Source organism: Amblyomma mixtum, chromosome 3 (assembly GCF_055824585.1).
Source record: "Amblyomma mixtum isolate Tamu chromosome 3, ASM5582458v1, whole genome shotgun sequence".
NCBI lineage: Eukaryota > Metazoa > Arthropoda > Arachnida > Ixodida > Ixodidae > Amblyomma > Amblyomma mixtum.
Genome location: NC_143014.1, coordinates 275,323,375 through 275,340,579, shown reverse-complemented (window position 1 = coordinate 275,340,579; position 17,205 = coordinate 275,323,375). Strand labels below are relative to the sequence as shown.

Here is a 17,205-nt window from a genome sequence, read left to right as displayed (position 1 = left end):
TGGGAATGTCCTGCCCGTCCCTAGATCGGCCTTTTCCTCCGCGACTGCTCGATTTCACTTCTATTTACCACGCATTTATCTACCGGTAGTGCTTGCTCTGCGCAAACTAGAGACCTGTAATTCTTCAGTTTCAGTCATTACTTAATTTTTGTGATCAGACGCATTCTTCGCTTCCTCTGTTGACTCTCCCATCTTAAGCACATTTCGTTCACTGCTTCCTCCTCATCTCTGTCTAGTACATTTCATATGGGTGCCTGGCCACAGAGCTTCGATTTTAAATGAGATGACTGATAGCCTTCCCTCTGCGGTCCCGTGTTAACAGTCCTCCTGGTTACAGTATATGTTACAGGTGCTAGGTTTCGGAATTAACTGAGCAAAACGAGTCGCGTTTACATCTTAAAATTAACATTACCTCCAGTATTCCCGGAGCAGGGAATTTGCCGATCCCGCTGGTGATGCTCTAGCGCCTGTGTTACCGTTCACCTTTTTGCTTTCGTTCCTTTCCTTCTTCCTTTTTCTTTTTTCGTGACGACTGATTAGCCTCTCTACGCCTCCCGATTCTCGGCCGATCCCCTGGATTGGTTGTGCGCCATTTGTTGACTGTAGGAATAAGTTTCGATGGTACCCGCGACGGTAAATCCTGCTCGATCGCTAGAGGACCTAATAACTGCCCTCTTGCAACCCTCTGACGGGAACACAGAAAAAGTTGCTGAAAAAACCGCAATAGCAAAAAATAAGAGAGTCTGCCGATGAATAAAACCTGCGACATTGAGTGCGCTGTGCCCAACGAGCCTGACAGCTTGCTCGAGCATCAGTCATGTGTTGATCAAAACAGTGACAGCCAGGTCATATTTCATATAGCTGGAAATGTTCGAAAAATCTCAAGAGGTTTCCATGTCGAAAGTGCGCGCATCCCGCTAGAGCCTACTTCCTTTGCAAGGGATACCAATGCAAATCCATCACTGACGATCGAGGCAGCTCGACAGTGCATGGCTTTGGTGTGCCCATCAAAATCAACTGAGGAGCTTCTAAGGTTTAGGGGGCGCATTTACTGCTTTCTGCAGCTGCAACGACTATGTTTCATGAAAAGTTTGATTTTTTCATTGCATATTCTTCAAGGACACCAGCTTCTGGAGGCTGCCTATATGGCGAGAGTGGACGTCATTCACAACGAACGTAATCAAGTTTTATGTGCTAACCAGGCTGCATTTCTTAACAAACGCAGCCAATAAAGATCTCAACCCTAAAATTGAAATGCAGAAAGGGGCTAAAAATGAGTCAAAACCAATCATTGTTGAGTGAAGCACCAGTCGCCTTTTCGTTCTTGGCACGGCAGCGAAAAGGCGTGCGCGTGTTCTTATTCAGGAAGTTTAGGTTCACTGGCTTGCGCAGCCAGGTTCGTTGAACCACTCTGTTCACACTTGTCACAGTGGTGATGAGTAGAGCCTATAGTGTTCTTTAAAGATTAGCCCACTTTTCAAGTCATAAGTGAGAGAATTCTCGTGCCAATCTTCGAGGCGATATTCATGGGCCGGTTTTAATGGTGACGACTTCCCACTCTCGAGTTCAGAGTCACGCCTACGTTCAGCAGCATCGAACCTTTCAACAAGGAAGGAAACAACTGTCCGGCTTAAGTCGAAAGCCTCCAACGTTTCTTTTTTTTTTAAGTCAGCGGTGTTTGTGACAGCATTAGTCTTCAGTAGCTGCGGGCCGAAGACTCTTTTCTCAGAGACCTGGTCAAGCCGTCAAGTACTCCTGGGAGTCCTTGTGAAGTTATTACTATTCTTAGAAATCAATACAGCCCACTACGGCATGCTGTTGTCCAACGCTTCATGTTCAATGTGCGTGTTTTTGCGAAAATGTTGCCTATGAGCTCTTTTATAGCTGCTCTGAAGACCTTGTCGGAGGATTGGAAATTTCGTACAGAATTTGAAAATATAGTGAGAGACGCTACAATCTGAGGACTCTAGAGCATAGCAGGCCAAATCAAACTGCGGGGACAACTGGACCTAACGTTGGGACAAGCTTTGAAGACTGCTTTAGTCATGAAAGCAGCGAAGAAGGTCGCTGGTGTGATTTGCCAGCCCCAGGTACTGGTACAGTGCTGACGGCTCATCGCGTACCGGCACCTTTTAAGAATGCCACCAACTACCGGTGCGAGGAGGGACACCTGGCTTCTCACTCCAGTTATGCGAACGCCATCCGCTACTTCCTTCATAGGAAGGGACCCGTGGCTAAGGCGTGCAATTCTAAACAGAAAGGCCCACTACCATGTAAGCGCAGTTCTTCAAAGTCACGTTCCTCATTGGGGGCCAATTCGGAATTCCTCTTTATTTAAAGCACTGACAGTCATTGTCATCACTGATACTTGCGAAGTTGTCCAAATGTCTTCGTTTTGTGTTTTCTACAAGCGGCAAGTAAATAGCACCATGTCATGTCATCACCACAATTTAGCGTCACTCGCAATGTGGAGGAATCGCTCACCATTGAGCTCGACACAGGCGCGAGTGTATTTGTCATTTCAAGAACTGTTCCCGATAACACCGGCCGAGTCATTAGGAGTGCTACTGAGTAGCTATTCTTTTGAGCTGAGGCAAGTTCAAATGAAGGCGGATGTCACTGCTAGTTTCTTGACAACACAGCAGTCCTATCATTTTACCTCACTGGCGAGAATGGATCCGTGCGCAGGGCATGGATTTCTCAAACGTGCCAGCCGCTGCGCACAGTCGGTCACTAAGGGTGACCGAACAGCTAGCTATAGTGGTGGTGCGGTTGCTACTGTTGCGAGCTCTTCCGGTCCGACGCGGAAGCTGGAAGACTCCACAACAGGAGCTACCACCTCTCAGTTACCTAGCTGTTGGGTCACATCAGTGGGCGCTGAAGCCAGCATTGCGGTCGGTTCACTCAGCTTGCAAGACGGTTCCAGTTGTCTATAGTCGGATACAACTTATGTCTGCAGTGAAGCTCCACCCAAATGCAGGACCTCTGCACAGAATTTTGCCACGACAAAAAGTAGTCCATTGTTAAAATGTTTCTTGTCACCTAAACAAGAAGCAAACCACCAGACAAAATTACAAACTAAACAGTTTTGATGCCTCAGTCTTGTTCAACACCGACAAACATTAAAAAGCTGATTCCGCTGTTTTGATAGGTCAGTGGAGTAACACAGGACGCCGCGGACCTTGGTCCATGGTTAACAACTGCTCTGCTTCTTTTTTTTTTTTAAGTTCTATCCTACTATACTGCCATTCGTGCCATTAACTGGAAGTTGTGGTAGCAGGCCAGAGACGTACTACTTCTGCCGACTTCTCCGTTACTCACATCAAATATTTCTTTTTCTCACCCTCTGTTACTCTGTGCGTGCCGTTTATAAGTGCTGCGTTTTTAGAAAAACAAGAGGGAACTCGACAAGTGCTTGTGAACTTTGTCTGATATCAAACTTCTGGCATAACTCGCAAAGGGAAGTAACCTCTACAATACAAATCACAGATCGCAAGTTTTGATCTTTGGTAATTTCTACCATATAGGTGTTGAAACGTCGAGAAGTTAGTTTCATTCGATAAAGGAAGTGTATGTGATTTAGAGGTTCCTGCGGTGTTAGGTGTCTTGTAACCTCCAGACGTTATTTTCATGGCGAGAAGAATAAAAGCGCTCTTAGCATGCAGCTGTCCGCCGGGAAAGAAGCTAGTCCGCCACACGCACGAAAAGGCCGAGAAAGAAGACACAGAACAAGCCTCATGCGTTTCATTGAACAGCCAGGCCAGCGCATATATATACATATATACAGAAGTGTGTGTGTGTGTGTGTGTGTGTGTGTGTGTGTGTGTGTGTGTGTGTGTGTGTGTGTGTGTGTGTGTGTGTGTGTGTGTGTGCGCGTGCGTGTGTGTGTGTGTGCGTGCGTGCGTGCGCGTGCGTGCGCGTGCGTGCGCGTGCGTGTGTGTGTGCGTGCGTGCGTGCGTGTGTGCGTGCGTGTGTGTGTGTGTGTGTGTGTGTGTGTGTGTGTGTGTGTGTGTGTGTGTGTGCGTGCGTGCGTGCGTGCGTGCGTGCGTGCGTGCGTGCGTGCGTTCGAGGGGGAATCGAGACATGCGCAGTACGGTCTGCTATACAATGATAGTCAAAAAACGGCTGAGGCTTAACTTGGTTAAGCCTGGAGAATGCGAAGCATCATCGTGTCGCGTAATTTGGAGGCGCACAACCACAGCGACGGCGCGAGGTGGGTCCCCGTTTCTCCACTGCCGTGACGTCATCGTGTCACGTGGTGCGACGTCATGTATCACGTGATTTGGAGGCGCACAACCACGGTGAAGGGCTGAAGTGGTAGCTGAAGTAGTATGCCTCGCATAAAAATGTTTACAAGAAACGCTAAAAATACTTGATGTGTGCCTTCAAGAGCTTCACAGATGTCACTACTGCATCCGTCTCCCTTCTAATATGGGACGCTTCCAGCATTTCAGGTGCCGTCCTATCGGACCTCTGCCTAAGATCCTTATCTCACTCAGCCGCGGCTCGCATGCTCTGCAGTTCGCACAGTCTACTGCTTAGTTTGTCCTTCCACGCGTTACGCCCGCTATGCCATTTCTCATTCCTGCGTTGCTTTCGCGCCCGTAGTAGTTACCCAGCTCTGTTCACAGCATGGGGTAACTAACCGGACAGCACAGTATAAAGGCTCAGCCATGCGTACAGCTTTGAAGCAACATGTGTATGCTAATCATGCTACATGGCAGCTGTGCCCTTTGTGCGCCTACAAGAGAGCTCCGAGCAGAGCCAAGGAGCTATTGAGACTCCTGCGCCCACTGCTGGTTCGTTAGTTCGCATGTACAGAAAATTGCGACCACAGCTTTCGAACCCACACATCAAGCCTCTGTGCCTTCATAGACTACGGTCGTCGTGCGCCTCTTCGTGTCGACAGAGCTGCCCACGCCGACCGTCACAGGTGTCTTGTGTCTGTAATTTGTTCAGTGTTCGGTTGAATCTTCTAAAGGCAAACGCACCGGCCATCCAAAACTTGCAGATTTATATGGGAGTATGAAGAGCCGCGGTGACTGATTTACATGCCATCGCATGTTACCTTATCTACAGTTCAGTGTGCACAATAGCACAGTCCGTTGAAGCCCATTTATTTGTGGTATTCATGCATTATCGCTTTGTCTACAGTGTTTACATTGTCGATATTAATGCGTCCCCCGTCGTGGTCAATGGTACTGTGCGAGCTGAAGGAAAAATATTGTCTGGTTTGAAGACAAGATCAGAGGACAGCAGAAGGTATTGTGGGAAGCAATGTCGCCTGCACAAACCACTAGCCAAATATCTTGAGCGCCCAAGTGCGTTTACACATTCGCTTAGGCATTTTCTCCGACAGTTTTGTTCCTTCATCCGCTCACGCTGCCATTCAATCCTGTACCCACAATACTGACCAAACAACATGAAAAATATCTTCCATGATGCGAAAACACGATGTAAACTCCCTTGACAAAAAAAACTCCTGTTGATATTAATTACCCTGCAGCATCGTCTTCGTTATGCGTGCCGTTCCAGCAGCACTGCTTGAATGATTTTTTAATGCGTCTGAACTGCAGCATGTGGGCCGTAATGCAGTCAGCATTTCGTTGCTGACTTCATTACAACACATTTACCTGACAACGAACCGGAGGTTGTGTTACGCTATTGCGATGGTATAAACAACCAACGTTCCATAGTCCACAGATCAACATACCTTCTTGCAACGGCACAAACTGAATTGAAGAGGGATAACGCCACATGTCTTGTGCAACACTAAACCTGCGAGCATTCGAGCGTAGCCAGTGAAACCGCTACTGGACATTAAAGTTACACGAGATAATGATAACTGATTCTTGGAGGCTACATAGATCTGTTAAGGTTGCATTGGTAAAGGTCACCATGTAAACCGTAAAATGAAGCTTCACAAGGTTTCAAAATGTGCGCTTATAACAAAGGTATGACCCGTTGCATCGGACGTCATGCTCTCATCAGCCAGGCGCTCTTTATTTTTCAATCAATCTTGTCATCCAGAATTACGTGGTTCTCGGCGCCGGGCGGAAGTAGTCGCACGACCATGACGATCACCTGCAATGTTACACCGACAGTCAACTGCATTCAAGACGGTCGGTCCCGACAACACACATATATTTGCGCTCTGAAGTGCAGCTTAAATGGAAGTTAACAAGAAACGCCTAATTTGAAAGGGCACACTCATCGCTTACTGTTTATCATTAGCACCTCAAAACGGCACGGTGTACAGTCGGGGCCAAAAGTCTCCGAACCCTCTCCAGGTTCCGAACGTGCCGCATTGCGTGCGGGCGCTACTTGGCGATTCCCCCCCGGTGTCGAGACCGGTGCTGCGCGCCGGTCTCAGCACCGGGAGTGCATCGTCAGAGGGCGGTATACGAAGTGCGAGACAAAATTACCTTGCGCTGGGCGAGAGGTTCCCCCACGAGCAGGAGCTCTTCGTCCCGGAGGAACTCACCACTGATGGACATGACTGGCACCTGCGGGAATAGTTCCACTAGTGCCTGAAGTTCCCGCGTATCCTCCATGGAATTCTGCAGGACGATAACAAACGTGTCCCTGGGGCTGCTGTCTCGGCTGCTGGTGCTGTTGCCGGCTGGGCTGCGGGGAGTACTGCTGCTGGCGCGATGGTTGCTGTGAATGTTGTTGTTGCTGTTGCTGCTGCTGCTGCTGTTGCTGCTGCTGCGGCACGGGCTGAACTCGCGACGGAAACTGTTGAGCAGGCTGCGGACACGCGTTGCATCGCGTTGTTGGAACAGACGCATAAACGACACGGCCACAACCCTCCCCGTATGCTCTTCTCTCCAGTGAGTTGTCAGGCACCGGCCGTCCTCCATGGGGATACGGAAGGAGTGGAACAGCATGACACCCGGGGCCACATTCCGGAGGCAGGGATCTTCCACCGGGCGTCGCAGAACAGCGCGTCGCCACAGCTTGGACAGTTTTTCCAGGCGGCTGCGCTTGAAACTGCACTGGCGCTTGTACGGGGGTGCCGGGACATCGGGAACCTCCGTAGCACGGCACGACCTGCTGCTGCCCGGCGCCGCCTCCGCAGCACGGCTGTTGCGGCTGCTGTTGCTGCTGCGGCTGCTGTTGCTGCTGCGGCTGCTGCTGCTGCGGCAGCGGCTGTTGCTGTTGCTGCGGCACGCCGTAGGCGCCCCCGGTGATGGGCCGAACAGGAAGGCTCCCGTTATTCCCCGATGCACACTGCACGCCTTGGTAGGGTCGTCCCGAGGCCGCATAGTTATAGTTTTCGACCGGTGGTACACAACCACACACTCTGGGGACAGCTGGCTCTGCACCTGTTGCACAACTGCGAAAGCGAAGGCGACGCCGTCATTGGCGCACTCGCTCCGGGCCTCAAGACGACGCAAGCGAGAGCAATTCAGAAACAACACCCTTTGGGAAACGGTCAAGAAACAAAACTTTAAGAACGGTCTCGTTGCTTTTGTGTATAGCGACGAGGTTGCGAGACAACAGGCAAGATATGAATGGTATTACGGCAAAGGCCAGAGTCGAAGCCGTACGCAGCAGTTCAAAACGAAGAAAAGTAATCGAAACACGCTCGTGTTGTATCAGCGTCCTGACGCGTGCTCTTGCGCAGAATTCAGCAGGTGTGCCGAACGAAGCCTGCCAGTGACAATCTTTCAATGGACGCGATAGTGAAGTCAGCTTTCAAGCGAACGCCCTTTCTACAAAAAGACATCATGCCCAGAGTAACATATACAGGGCGTTTCACCTAAGATTTTACATAATTTTTAAAAATAGGCTTTTTGAGTTAGAAGAGCGCTTTTTCACACAAGCATTGTCAGCGGTGTAGTACGTCAGAATACAGCTTAGACGTGCTAACTAGCAGGCTGGTTAATTCATATTGAATAGCTAACTTTTTAACAATTTCTGTTAGGCTTCTTATTTATTGAGAGGCATCTAGCACACCTTAAATAATATCGCCACGAGAGTGCCCAGGAATGTGGGAACGACGGAGGAAAAGGTTTGCATCGCTGGCCTAGGACTTCGTAGTGCTTCGCTGTACGTCATAACGGAGGGCGCCAGGTGTGGAGCGGGAGGCGGCTGCACAGCTCGTCGGATTTCGTCACGGACCACGTCCGTTACGGCAGCGACACTGGCCTGTGGAACTTCAAGGCGAAGTTTCGCCAGTTCCTCGCGAACGAGGCTTCTTACAAGCTCCCGAAGCTCCTCGGCGGGCAGCGACGTAGGCGTGTACTGGGAAGCGGCTGCTACGGTAGCCTGACGTCTGTAGTGCGCGCCTCGTTCCTGCAGAGAGCGCTCGATACCCGTTGCCTCCCTTGTGAAGTCGGCCACTGTTCTTGGCGGGTCACGGACCAGTCCGGCAAAGAGCTGCTCATTTACGCCGCGCATTAGGTGACGCACTTTCTTGGCCTCGGGCATAGCAGGGTCGACTCGATTGAAGAGACGCATCATGTCCTCAACGAACATGGTGACGCTCTCATTTGGCTGCTGCGACCTGGAGTGCAGAGCGACTTCCGCCTTCTCTTTTCTTTCACTGTTGCCGAATGTCGCCAGCAACTCACGCCGAAAAACCTCCCAGGTGGCAAAAGAGGTCTCGTGGTTCTCGAACCAGATCTTTGCCGAGTCCTCTAGCGCGAAGTAGACATTCCTCAACTTGCGCTCACCGTCCCACTGGTTGAAGGCTGCCACACGGTCGAATCTGGCCAACCAATCTTCAACGTCTTCAAACCTGTCTCCGTGAACGTCGGCGGTGACCGGGGCGCGTGGAGCACGAACGGAGCGTCAGCTCCAAAACGTTGAGTGGTCTGGCTACCAGTGGTTGTTGTCATCTTCCGTGACGGTTTTGTCAGGCCGCTAAACTCTTGCTGTAGGCCTAGCAGGCGGCGGCTCGCTTTGTGCACGGGGGTTGTGTCTACGCCCTGAGAACTGGCTTCAAAGGCGTCTTCGGAGTCAGTGTACATGGGACGTTACCCAGCACCTCCACCAAATATGTCACGGCTCGACAGTCGGGACGGCCAGGACACGCTTTACTGTGTAGCGCCAGGCAGCAGCGGACTCCCGAGGGGACCACACAGAAGAAACGACGAAGAAGAAGCACTGCCCGCCACCATGGCTAAGGGTAGCCAGAATAGCGAGGAAGGCAGTTCGGCCGGGAGACGGCGCCACGAGAGTGCCCAGGAATGTGGCATTATCCATATCAGCTTTTAGAATTTAGAAAACGCGTTTACCCTCGGCACTGTGACCCAACAAACTTTGGCTATTTCGGCGAGTTACGTGCACTGGAGGCTTACTTTGCCTGCAGGCTACTCGAAAGCGCATGTATTTTGGCGCGATGTAGCAGAATTAGATGGGCCACAGCGCCAAGGGTGACCGCCTTTTCAAAATTCTAAACGTTGATATGGATATTAATTACGGTGGGCTACACGCCTCTCAATAATTAAGGAACCTAGCAGTAATAGTTAAAAACTTAACTATTCAGTATTAGTTATCCAGCTCGCTAGTTAGCACGTCTTAGCTGCATTGTGAGGTACTACACCGCTGACGATGCTATGTCGAAAAAAGTGCTCTTCTAACTCAAAAAGCCTCTTTTTAAAAATTGTGTAAAATCTTAGGTAAAACACCCTGTATATACCGAAATTAAGTTAGAGAACGAAAAGCCAGCCCTAAGCTGCTTGATTTAAAGATCAAGCACGTAACACAGACTAGAAGCAAGAGGCTGTGAGCGGGCTGCCACGAGCTGTGCGCAACGTGTCGCTCACACTCGCCATATTAGGTTGTTTAATTAGTACGCACTGCGTCCCACCCAATGCAAGACTAAGACAAGGTTTTTGGGGAGGAAAAGCTCTTACAATTCGCGGTCATCGAAGTGAAGCAGTACTTTTGGCGGACGTCTAGCAAGCTGCGCTATTTTATTCCAACTAACCCACTGAGTGTTGCGTCGCTCAGAGAAAATTAGAAAAAAAAATTCTCAGCCTAACCGCTCGTTTTTTTCGGGCTCAAATTTCGCCTGGAGGCGACATTTGACATGAAGTTTTGTTTCATACTACGCTTGCGCTGGATACTGGCCTGAATCGGTGAGAATTAATCGAAAGTCCGCATCGTACGCGGCGATGCCGGACCCAAAAAGGTAATTTCGGAACAGCTTTACTGGCAGCGCCATCTCTCGCCTCTGAAAGGCTGTGGAGCATTCTTATGTCATTCGTCTGCTTTTATGATTCTGCCGCCGACAAGTGCTGGCGCTGCAGTGCAGCTGTGGCGGAAGCATCTTTTTTCGTCCGGCATAGCCACATACGATGTGGACTTTGGATTAATTCTGAACGATTCAGGCATGCACCCCAGCCAAAACGTAGTATAAAACAAAATTACAGCCAAATGCCAGCTCCACTCGAAATTCGGGCGCAAGAAAGCCAACGGTTTGGCCGACATAATTTTTTTTCGACTTCTTTGAGCGACTCAACAGTGAGTATTACATTAGCTAAAATTAATCAACTTGTACAACTACGACGCTGAAGATCAGAAAGAAGTTTCAAGTTTTGAACCGAAAGTTTCAGAGCGGCAACGAAAATCGAAAATGGAGTACATTTCATAGCCTCATAGCTATGCTGAGAGTTGTTCGCACTGTGAACAAAGCTCGCGAAATCCGATTGAAATGTTTGCGACAGAAGCGCAAGCTTTGAATACCCTTTGCCTGACAACGTTCCCGTTCTGGCCTTTGACATGCTGCGCCTCTGTTGGCGTAGCCATAGTTGATGTCAGCATGTTCGAACGTCCGCAATCTCGTGATTTTGCTGAGTTGCCACATTTCCTCCAGAACATGGACAAAAACGTTGCGAATGAAGCAACATATTCAGGAATTGCATCATTCGTGATTCGCTCCGACGCTCTGCAACTTTACAGCTGGAATATTTAGCTCATTCTGAACAGTTTAAAATTCATAAAATTATTTTATTTCCCTTATTGAATATTTCTGCTCGTTAAACTGCGCCAGCTTTTCTTAAACTCTCGGCTGTAGACACTGAAGTACAACCTGTACAATAGTAGAAAGGTCTAACTCAATGTGACGGGTTGAGCCAGAAGGCGGAATGCTGCATATATATAGTGCTCATGCAGCAGCTATGATCAATCGTCCTGTTCGATCTGGATTATTCAGGAGCCCACTTATTATCATTCAAAGTACTGCTTGTTTCTGCGTATGTCATTGCATGATGCTCAAGGGAATCCATAAGAGCAAAACGGAACCAAAGTAAGCATGTTGAGGATACTGAATCAGTCAGACTTTTACTTTTTTGGTTACTTATTCGCAACGCTAGCGGGCGCCGAGAGTTCGCTGTTCCCGTGGCAAGAGGGAGAATTTTCAGAAGCAGCAAAAACCCTTGTTAGGAGCAGAAAATCAAGGTAAGATCACAGAAAAAAAATAAGAGGGGCGGGAGTGTGCAGTTTTGTTTCCCTAACCCTTAGGAGCCAGGTGGAAAAGAGAGCCGGTGAATGACAACTGCAATGCAGAAACCACAACGATGGGTTTGGCTTCAGGCGGACGGCTCTCGCTTTTATATAATCGCCATGTTATGCCTAACTATCCTGTCCATATTGCTAATGACGAAGCCCTCCTTGTCTCTTAACGCATGCATCTAGTTTTTACCTATGCCAAGTTTCCTCTTCACCGCTTTTAGGCTACCTCTTTTCTTGAGGGCATGCTAGATTCTCTCCATATTAAACTTCCTTATGTCGGCTACCTTGCGCTTATTTATTAAATTTTATGGCTCTACCAGCTCTATTCCGTCTGTAGGGTAATCGAAATCAAGAGGAAGAAATCGGCTTCGGCAGGGCATATAATGCGAAGGCAAGATGACCACTGATCTGCAGTGGCTTCCAAGAGCAGGGAAGCTTAGCAGGGGGCGGCAGAAATTTAGGTGGGTGGATGAGATTGAGAAGTTTGCGGGGATACGGGAGCTGCAGCTGGAAAAGGACAGGGTTAATTGGAGAGGTATGGGAGAGGCCTTCTCTGCAGTGGGCGTAGTGAAGTTGGTGATGATGATATTGATTATGTTATGCCTAAATGCTATCCTAGCTGTAATGTGCGTGCGTCACGTGTAAATGGCAATTAACTCATTCAATGAGATGTTCTGGACGACATGAATGACCTGGGCGGAACTGGAGCACTCTGTGACGCCTAATTTATATTAGTGTAAACGCTGTCCGATCACTGCTCAGCTCTCCGCTTACTTACGACACGAGCTTTACGTCACACATGTGCGCATCGTTCCACGTCGTAGTTTGCAGTGCGCTATGCACGCTGAAATTGAGCAGCCGCTCGAGTCGCAAGCTGGCTGCAAGCTTCAGCCCTTTGCCGATACGACGTGCTTCAGAGCTGTTCACTCGCCTGAGGAAACTGACATCTAAATTGATGACTACACCCCCCCCCCCCCCCAGTTTCTCACATAGCCCATCATTAACGAATATGCGGGGGGCAGATCAGCAAGGGCGTCCGCAGAACTTTTTCCAGGGAGGGAAGGGGGGGGCACCTGATGTCCGGGGATGGGGGCGGTGGTAGGTTAGCACCAAAAATGAAATAGTGCACAAATAATATCCGTGATTCCCGAAGAGGGGGGGGGGGGGGGGCAACCGCCCCCCCTTGCCCCCCCCCCCTTCCGGACGCTCATGAGCATCAGTAACCGAGTGCTTTAATTTACCGCTTCAGTTTTAGAGTATGTAGAAAAGCGGGAAACGGAATGGAGATCCACCTTGCATAGAAAATAGTCATCGTACTATATACTGTCTCTCGAAGCGACAGCATTCCTCTGCGAACTCTGCTCTTTTACTTGTCGCGCTGTGGTATGAGAACATTTTGCGGGGCGATCAGAGAGATTCGGTGTACTGCCCTGCCCAGTACAAGTGAGGGAACGTATGACTCGAACATCAATCGACAGAGATGCTATCACATTTGGGTATAGCCTCCCGAAGAGCGGCTTTGTGATTAACACGGCAAACAGCGAAACAAGACCCCCGAGTCACGTGTGTCCTTTCTTAAGCCTAATGCAAAGCTGTTCGAAGGCGGCCTCGACTGAGAAGCCGGCTGCCCGGAGCAGCACGCAAGGCGGGGCATGGGCGGAACGGGTATGCACTTAAGAGCTAACTTACCAGCCTTTTCGTCCTTCGGGTTGGACGAATACGACAGGAAACCGAACGTGGGGCTGCATCCCGCTTGTCGTGCAATTTGGATAAACCGTCGGAGATCCCGGCAGAAGTCTTCCAGAAACTTTGGCAGACCGCTTGCTGTGGTTTGGCATTTTTCCTCAGACTTTATCTGTCAAAAGCAAAGTCGAATGGAGAAATGTGTGAGAACGAACTTGAAAACAATGAATAATTTGATCAACTTTTTTAACGTGATGCCACCAGGTCGCTTCTCTCTTTTGCAAGCGAGTAAGGGCCGTTTCACCTGCAAGCGATTCTCGCCTGCGACGCTGCGAATTCCATCGGTCTGCGACTGGGGAGGGCCGTCGGTCCAGCCGCAGACGGCCTGCTACCGAATTCCGTCCGATTCGAATTCAGTCGCAGCGTCGGTGCGTTCGCCCTGCGACTGACCAATGGGCAGCGCCGAGATGGCGCGTGACGTCATGTCACGTGGGAGCTGTTGCCGCGGCGTAAGCAAAACTGTTTATTCTAATCACAACATATGAAATATTGCCTTGCATCTAAAAACACGCTGGTCATAACATCATCAACACATACCATGCAGCGTTTCTGTCGCGTTTAATCGTGGGTTGCCCATGCGAACATCGAGCAACCTTGCGTGTCCCTGCGACGGAATTCGCTGGGTACGCACTGCATGTGAAAGCACTGTGCGAAAATCGCACTGCGGCGTCACCGACTAGGCCGACTATTTTCGTTCTAGTCGCAGCATGTGAAACGGCCCTAAAGTGATATTCACAGTGGGGACCACGGCGCGGAGCTGGATGACGCCCCACGGAGGCACTCCCTCTCCCACAATGACGCGCACAGCCGGGAGCCCAGGGGGACACTGCTGTTCCCATACGACTGATCGTCTAGAACAGGGGACGCCACCAAGGGCGCCCCACAGAACACTGGTTGCGAACTTGCTAGACGCGAAAAAAGCGACGCTCCAGACCAAAGAAAACCTCACAGAGAGCGGACCGTTGTGCCGGCCGAGCAAAGAATCCCCCTCTCCGCCGCCGTACAAAAAAAAATGGCTGTGGCTTAGTTCTGGTTAAACCTGGAGGATTGCGAAAGCAACGAGGAGAGAGAGAGGCGATGGAGAGCGCGCAGCAGCGGCGGCGGCCCCGGCGCCCCTTACGGCGCCCCGGCACGTAGCACGGCGGCGGCACCTCTTGAGTCACCCGCGCAGCAACGGCGGCGGCACCCCAGCGGTGCGCCGTGTGACATCACCACTCCTCGCGCATGCGCAGTATGGCCTTTGATCAGCTCCGCGAAATGACTCGGCGACTCGCGCAGTGTTGCATTCGCAACAAAACCAGATGCTGCGTCACCGCGCAGCTTGTGGAACGCCTGACGTCGGCGCAATCGCCCTTGTTTAGAGAGGGATTCCACCGCCCGATGTGAATACCACTTGCAGACCACAGTGCTGTCGCAGCGCGCTTAACCTGGCTGAAGTTATTCGGCTTATACCAGGTGTCCCAGCTAAATGTAACCAAGCTTTTAAAAAACACGGGGTGTCCTAGCCGTCTGAAACCAAATGAGGGTTGTTCAGAGTCGCGTGACCTAGTCTGCAGTATTTTTTTCGTTCTTCAAGGTTGACTGATTAGTTAAGCTTAATTAACTAACTTTTTAATTATTGACTTGAGGAACAAAGTGTCAATCGAAAAGTTGTAGATCGCTTTGAGAAACAGCGTACTGGGACATAGTGATGGTTCAACAGCGCAAACACACGCAGACCAAGAAGGAGACAAGACACACACAGCGCTGTGTGTGTCTTGTCTCCTTCTTGGTCTGTGTGTGTTTGCACTGTTGAACCATCACTATGAATCGACACCAACTAGCCCAATCTGCAGTTCTTTTACTGGGACATTTGCAGCAAAGTAATATTTACGTAAAGTAGTTTTTTTACCGGCCTTTAGCCATAACCCGCACAATAGGAAAAAGCATGACAACTGTGCCACTTCAACGTCCCAAGACGCGCCTTAAAGAATAAAATCCGTTTTTTCTGAAGTCCTCTCCTCGATGAGACTTTGGGTGCACATTGGGGCAGAGAAGTTAGCGAGCAGCTTGTCATGTGACAACTTTCTTTTAAGGCCAATAAATGAAGCTACGTAAGTCGTAACTTGACGGAAACAGCACTACTAGCGGTTGTCCGAGGTGGTCTTAAACTTTTGCATTGACACTTTCTTCCTGAAGTCAATAATTAAAAAGTTAGCTAATTAAACTAATGAACCTTGAAGGACGCAAAAAATACTCAAGACTAGGCCACGAGACTATGAACAACCCTGAGTTGGTTTCACTGAACTAGGACACTTCGCCTTTTTTTAAAGTTTGGTTACATTTAGCTGGGACACCCGGTATACATTCACCAAGGCCGGTGAAGTGGCAAGAAACCGATACGTCTGCTGCTGTTGGCTGCTTCGCATATGAGTAGATGCCGTGACACCCAACCGTGTGCTGCCTCAGAATATTTTTGGTTTGGTTTGGTTTATGGGGTTTAACGTCCCAAAGCGACTGAGGCTATGAGAGACGCCGTAGTGGAGGGCTCCGGAAATTTCGACCACCTGGGGTTCTTTAACGTGCACTGACATCGCACAGTACACGGGCCTCTAGAATTTCTCCTCCAAAGAAATTCTAGCCGCCGCGGCCGGGATCGAACCCGCGTCTTTTGGGTCAGCAGCCGAGCACCATAACCGCTGAGCCACCGGCTTGCTTTCTTTTTTGCAGGCGACAAACGTCAAGAGTATGCTGTTGTGCGCACAAACTTGTACATTTAAAATATGGAAGCGCCTTACCTAAGAACTGAACATGAACACAAATGCTAACTCTTACCGGCCCCTCACCACTCTGCTCAGGGTAAAGTACACCAACAAATCAAGGAAGCGCTACCGCCAATGCGCAGACTTTTCGGTTCACTTGGTAAGTTCTTGCTTGCCTTGTGATGGTGAACGTGACGCGCTGGGTGGAGCTCACGCCGGCGCGCGTTTCGTGCAGTCGTAACTACCGACCCCAGCTTCCCGCACACACCTTCTGTAGTGTAAATACATGCCGACGCTGCAGGCACTCCCACGCTGAATACATTCGCGCTAGTAGGCTCTTCCTTGCGGCGCTCCCTCAAGCTAGAAAATGCTGTCTCTTTCGATAAGCGGGCACACGCACGCCCGAAATGTTCTTGTGGTGCCCTATTAAGTTCCGCGAAACTCCGCGCCTCGGCACCTCCAGTTCAGTTCACGATCCCATCCCTCTAGTAGCAACCGGCCCTCAGCCTTATCTCTGGGAGCCGCACTGCCGAAAAAGCAGGCGCGCACGCTTTCTCCTCCTCCCGTCGCGTCCGCTGGCGAGACTCACGTGACAGTAGCAGAGGTAGCGCAGCTTCCGCCTGAGAAGGCCGAGGCTGATGACCTGCCAGAGGCGGCAGACCTCGCTGGTGTTGAATAGGTCGCTGACGGGAACGTAGTCGAGGATCTGGCTCACCACAAGGTAGTCAGCGCAGGCAACGCTGTCCATCCATGCATTCGGTGGCCCAACCTCTGCGCCCGGCGCCCAATTTTGTCCGCGTCAGAGGAGCCGCCGGGTTGCGGGCGAGTCCTGGCCGAATGGAGCGCCTCTTCCTCTTCTTCGCAGGCGCAAGGGCCCGTGCCAAACCTCTTGGCCTTCTTCTTTGTCGCCTCGCACGTACGATGCGGCCGCACTGGTGGTCCCGGCCCCACTGCCCCGGTCTTCTACGGACCCTTCAATGAGGCTACTTTGTCAACAACTCCCTGGCAAATATTATCGGAGAAAAATTTTGAAAATTGCAAAATTGTAAGATACTGTTTTTTTTTTTTGAAGTGTTTTCATCGATCGCATCGAACAGTGAAGACTGTCATAGAAAACCAATGGCGAACGCTTTTGACGATAGCAACAATGTTAATAGAAAGAAATAAAAAACTGCCGTCGGGTGATCTGTGGATGTAATAATGCGAAAGCATTTCTAGGCTATGTCGGCGGGGTCGTGTCACCCAAACGTGCCCG

The 17,205-nt window shown here is 50.2% G+C and overlaps 1 protein-coding gene across 1 annotated transcript; it reads right to left on the bottom strand.

Moving 5' to 3' along the window:
- Window positions 1-6,009: 6,009 nt before the first annotated feature.
- On the bottom strand, window positions 6,010-16,698 carry LOC149354950 (uncharacterized). Its single transcript, XM_089583558.1, has 4 exons — window positions 16,540-16,698; window positions 13,156-13,321; window positions 6,426-7,339; window positions 6,010-6,084 (listed from the first exon to the last, which is right to left on the bottom strand). The coding sequence occupies exons 1-4, from the start codon at window positions 16,696-16,698 to the stop codon at window positions 6,010-6,012; spliced, it is 1,314 nt and encodes a 437-aa protein (XP_089439684.1).
- Between the last annotated feature and the right edge of the window lie 507 nt (window positions 16,699-17,205).

Bases quoted from the DNA above. Each gene is read 5' to 3' on its own strand.
- LOC149354950 (XM_089583558.1), bottom strand. From the start codon at position 16,698: ATGGACAGCGTTGCCTGCGCTGACTACCTTGTGGTGAGCCAGATCCTC. The intron at 13,322-16,539 runs GTGAGTCTCGCC...TGCTTTTGACAG, and splicing joins GCTACCTCTGCTACTGTCAC to ATAAAGTCTGAGGAAAAATG. The intron at 6,085-6,425 runs GTAATTTTGTCT...GTAACATTGCAG, and splicing joins AACCTCTCGCCCAGCGCAAG to GTGATCGTCATGGTCGTGCG.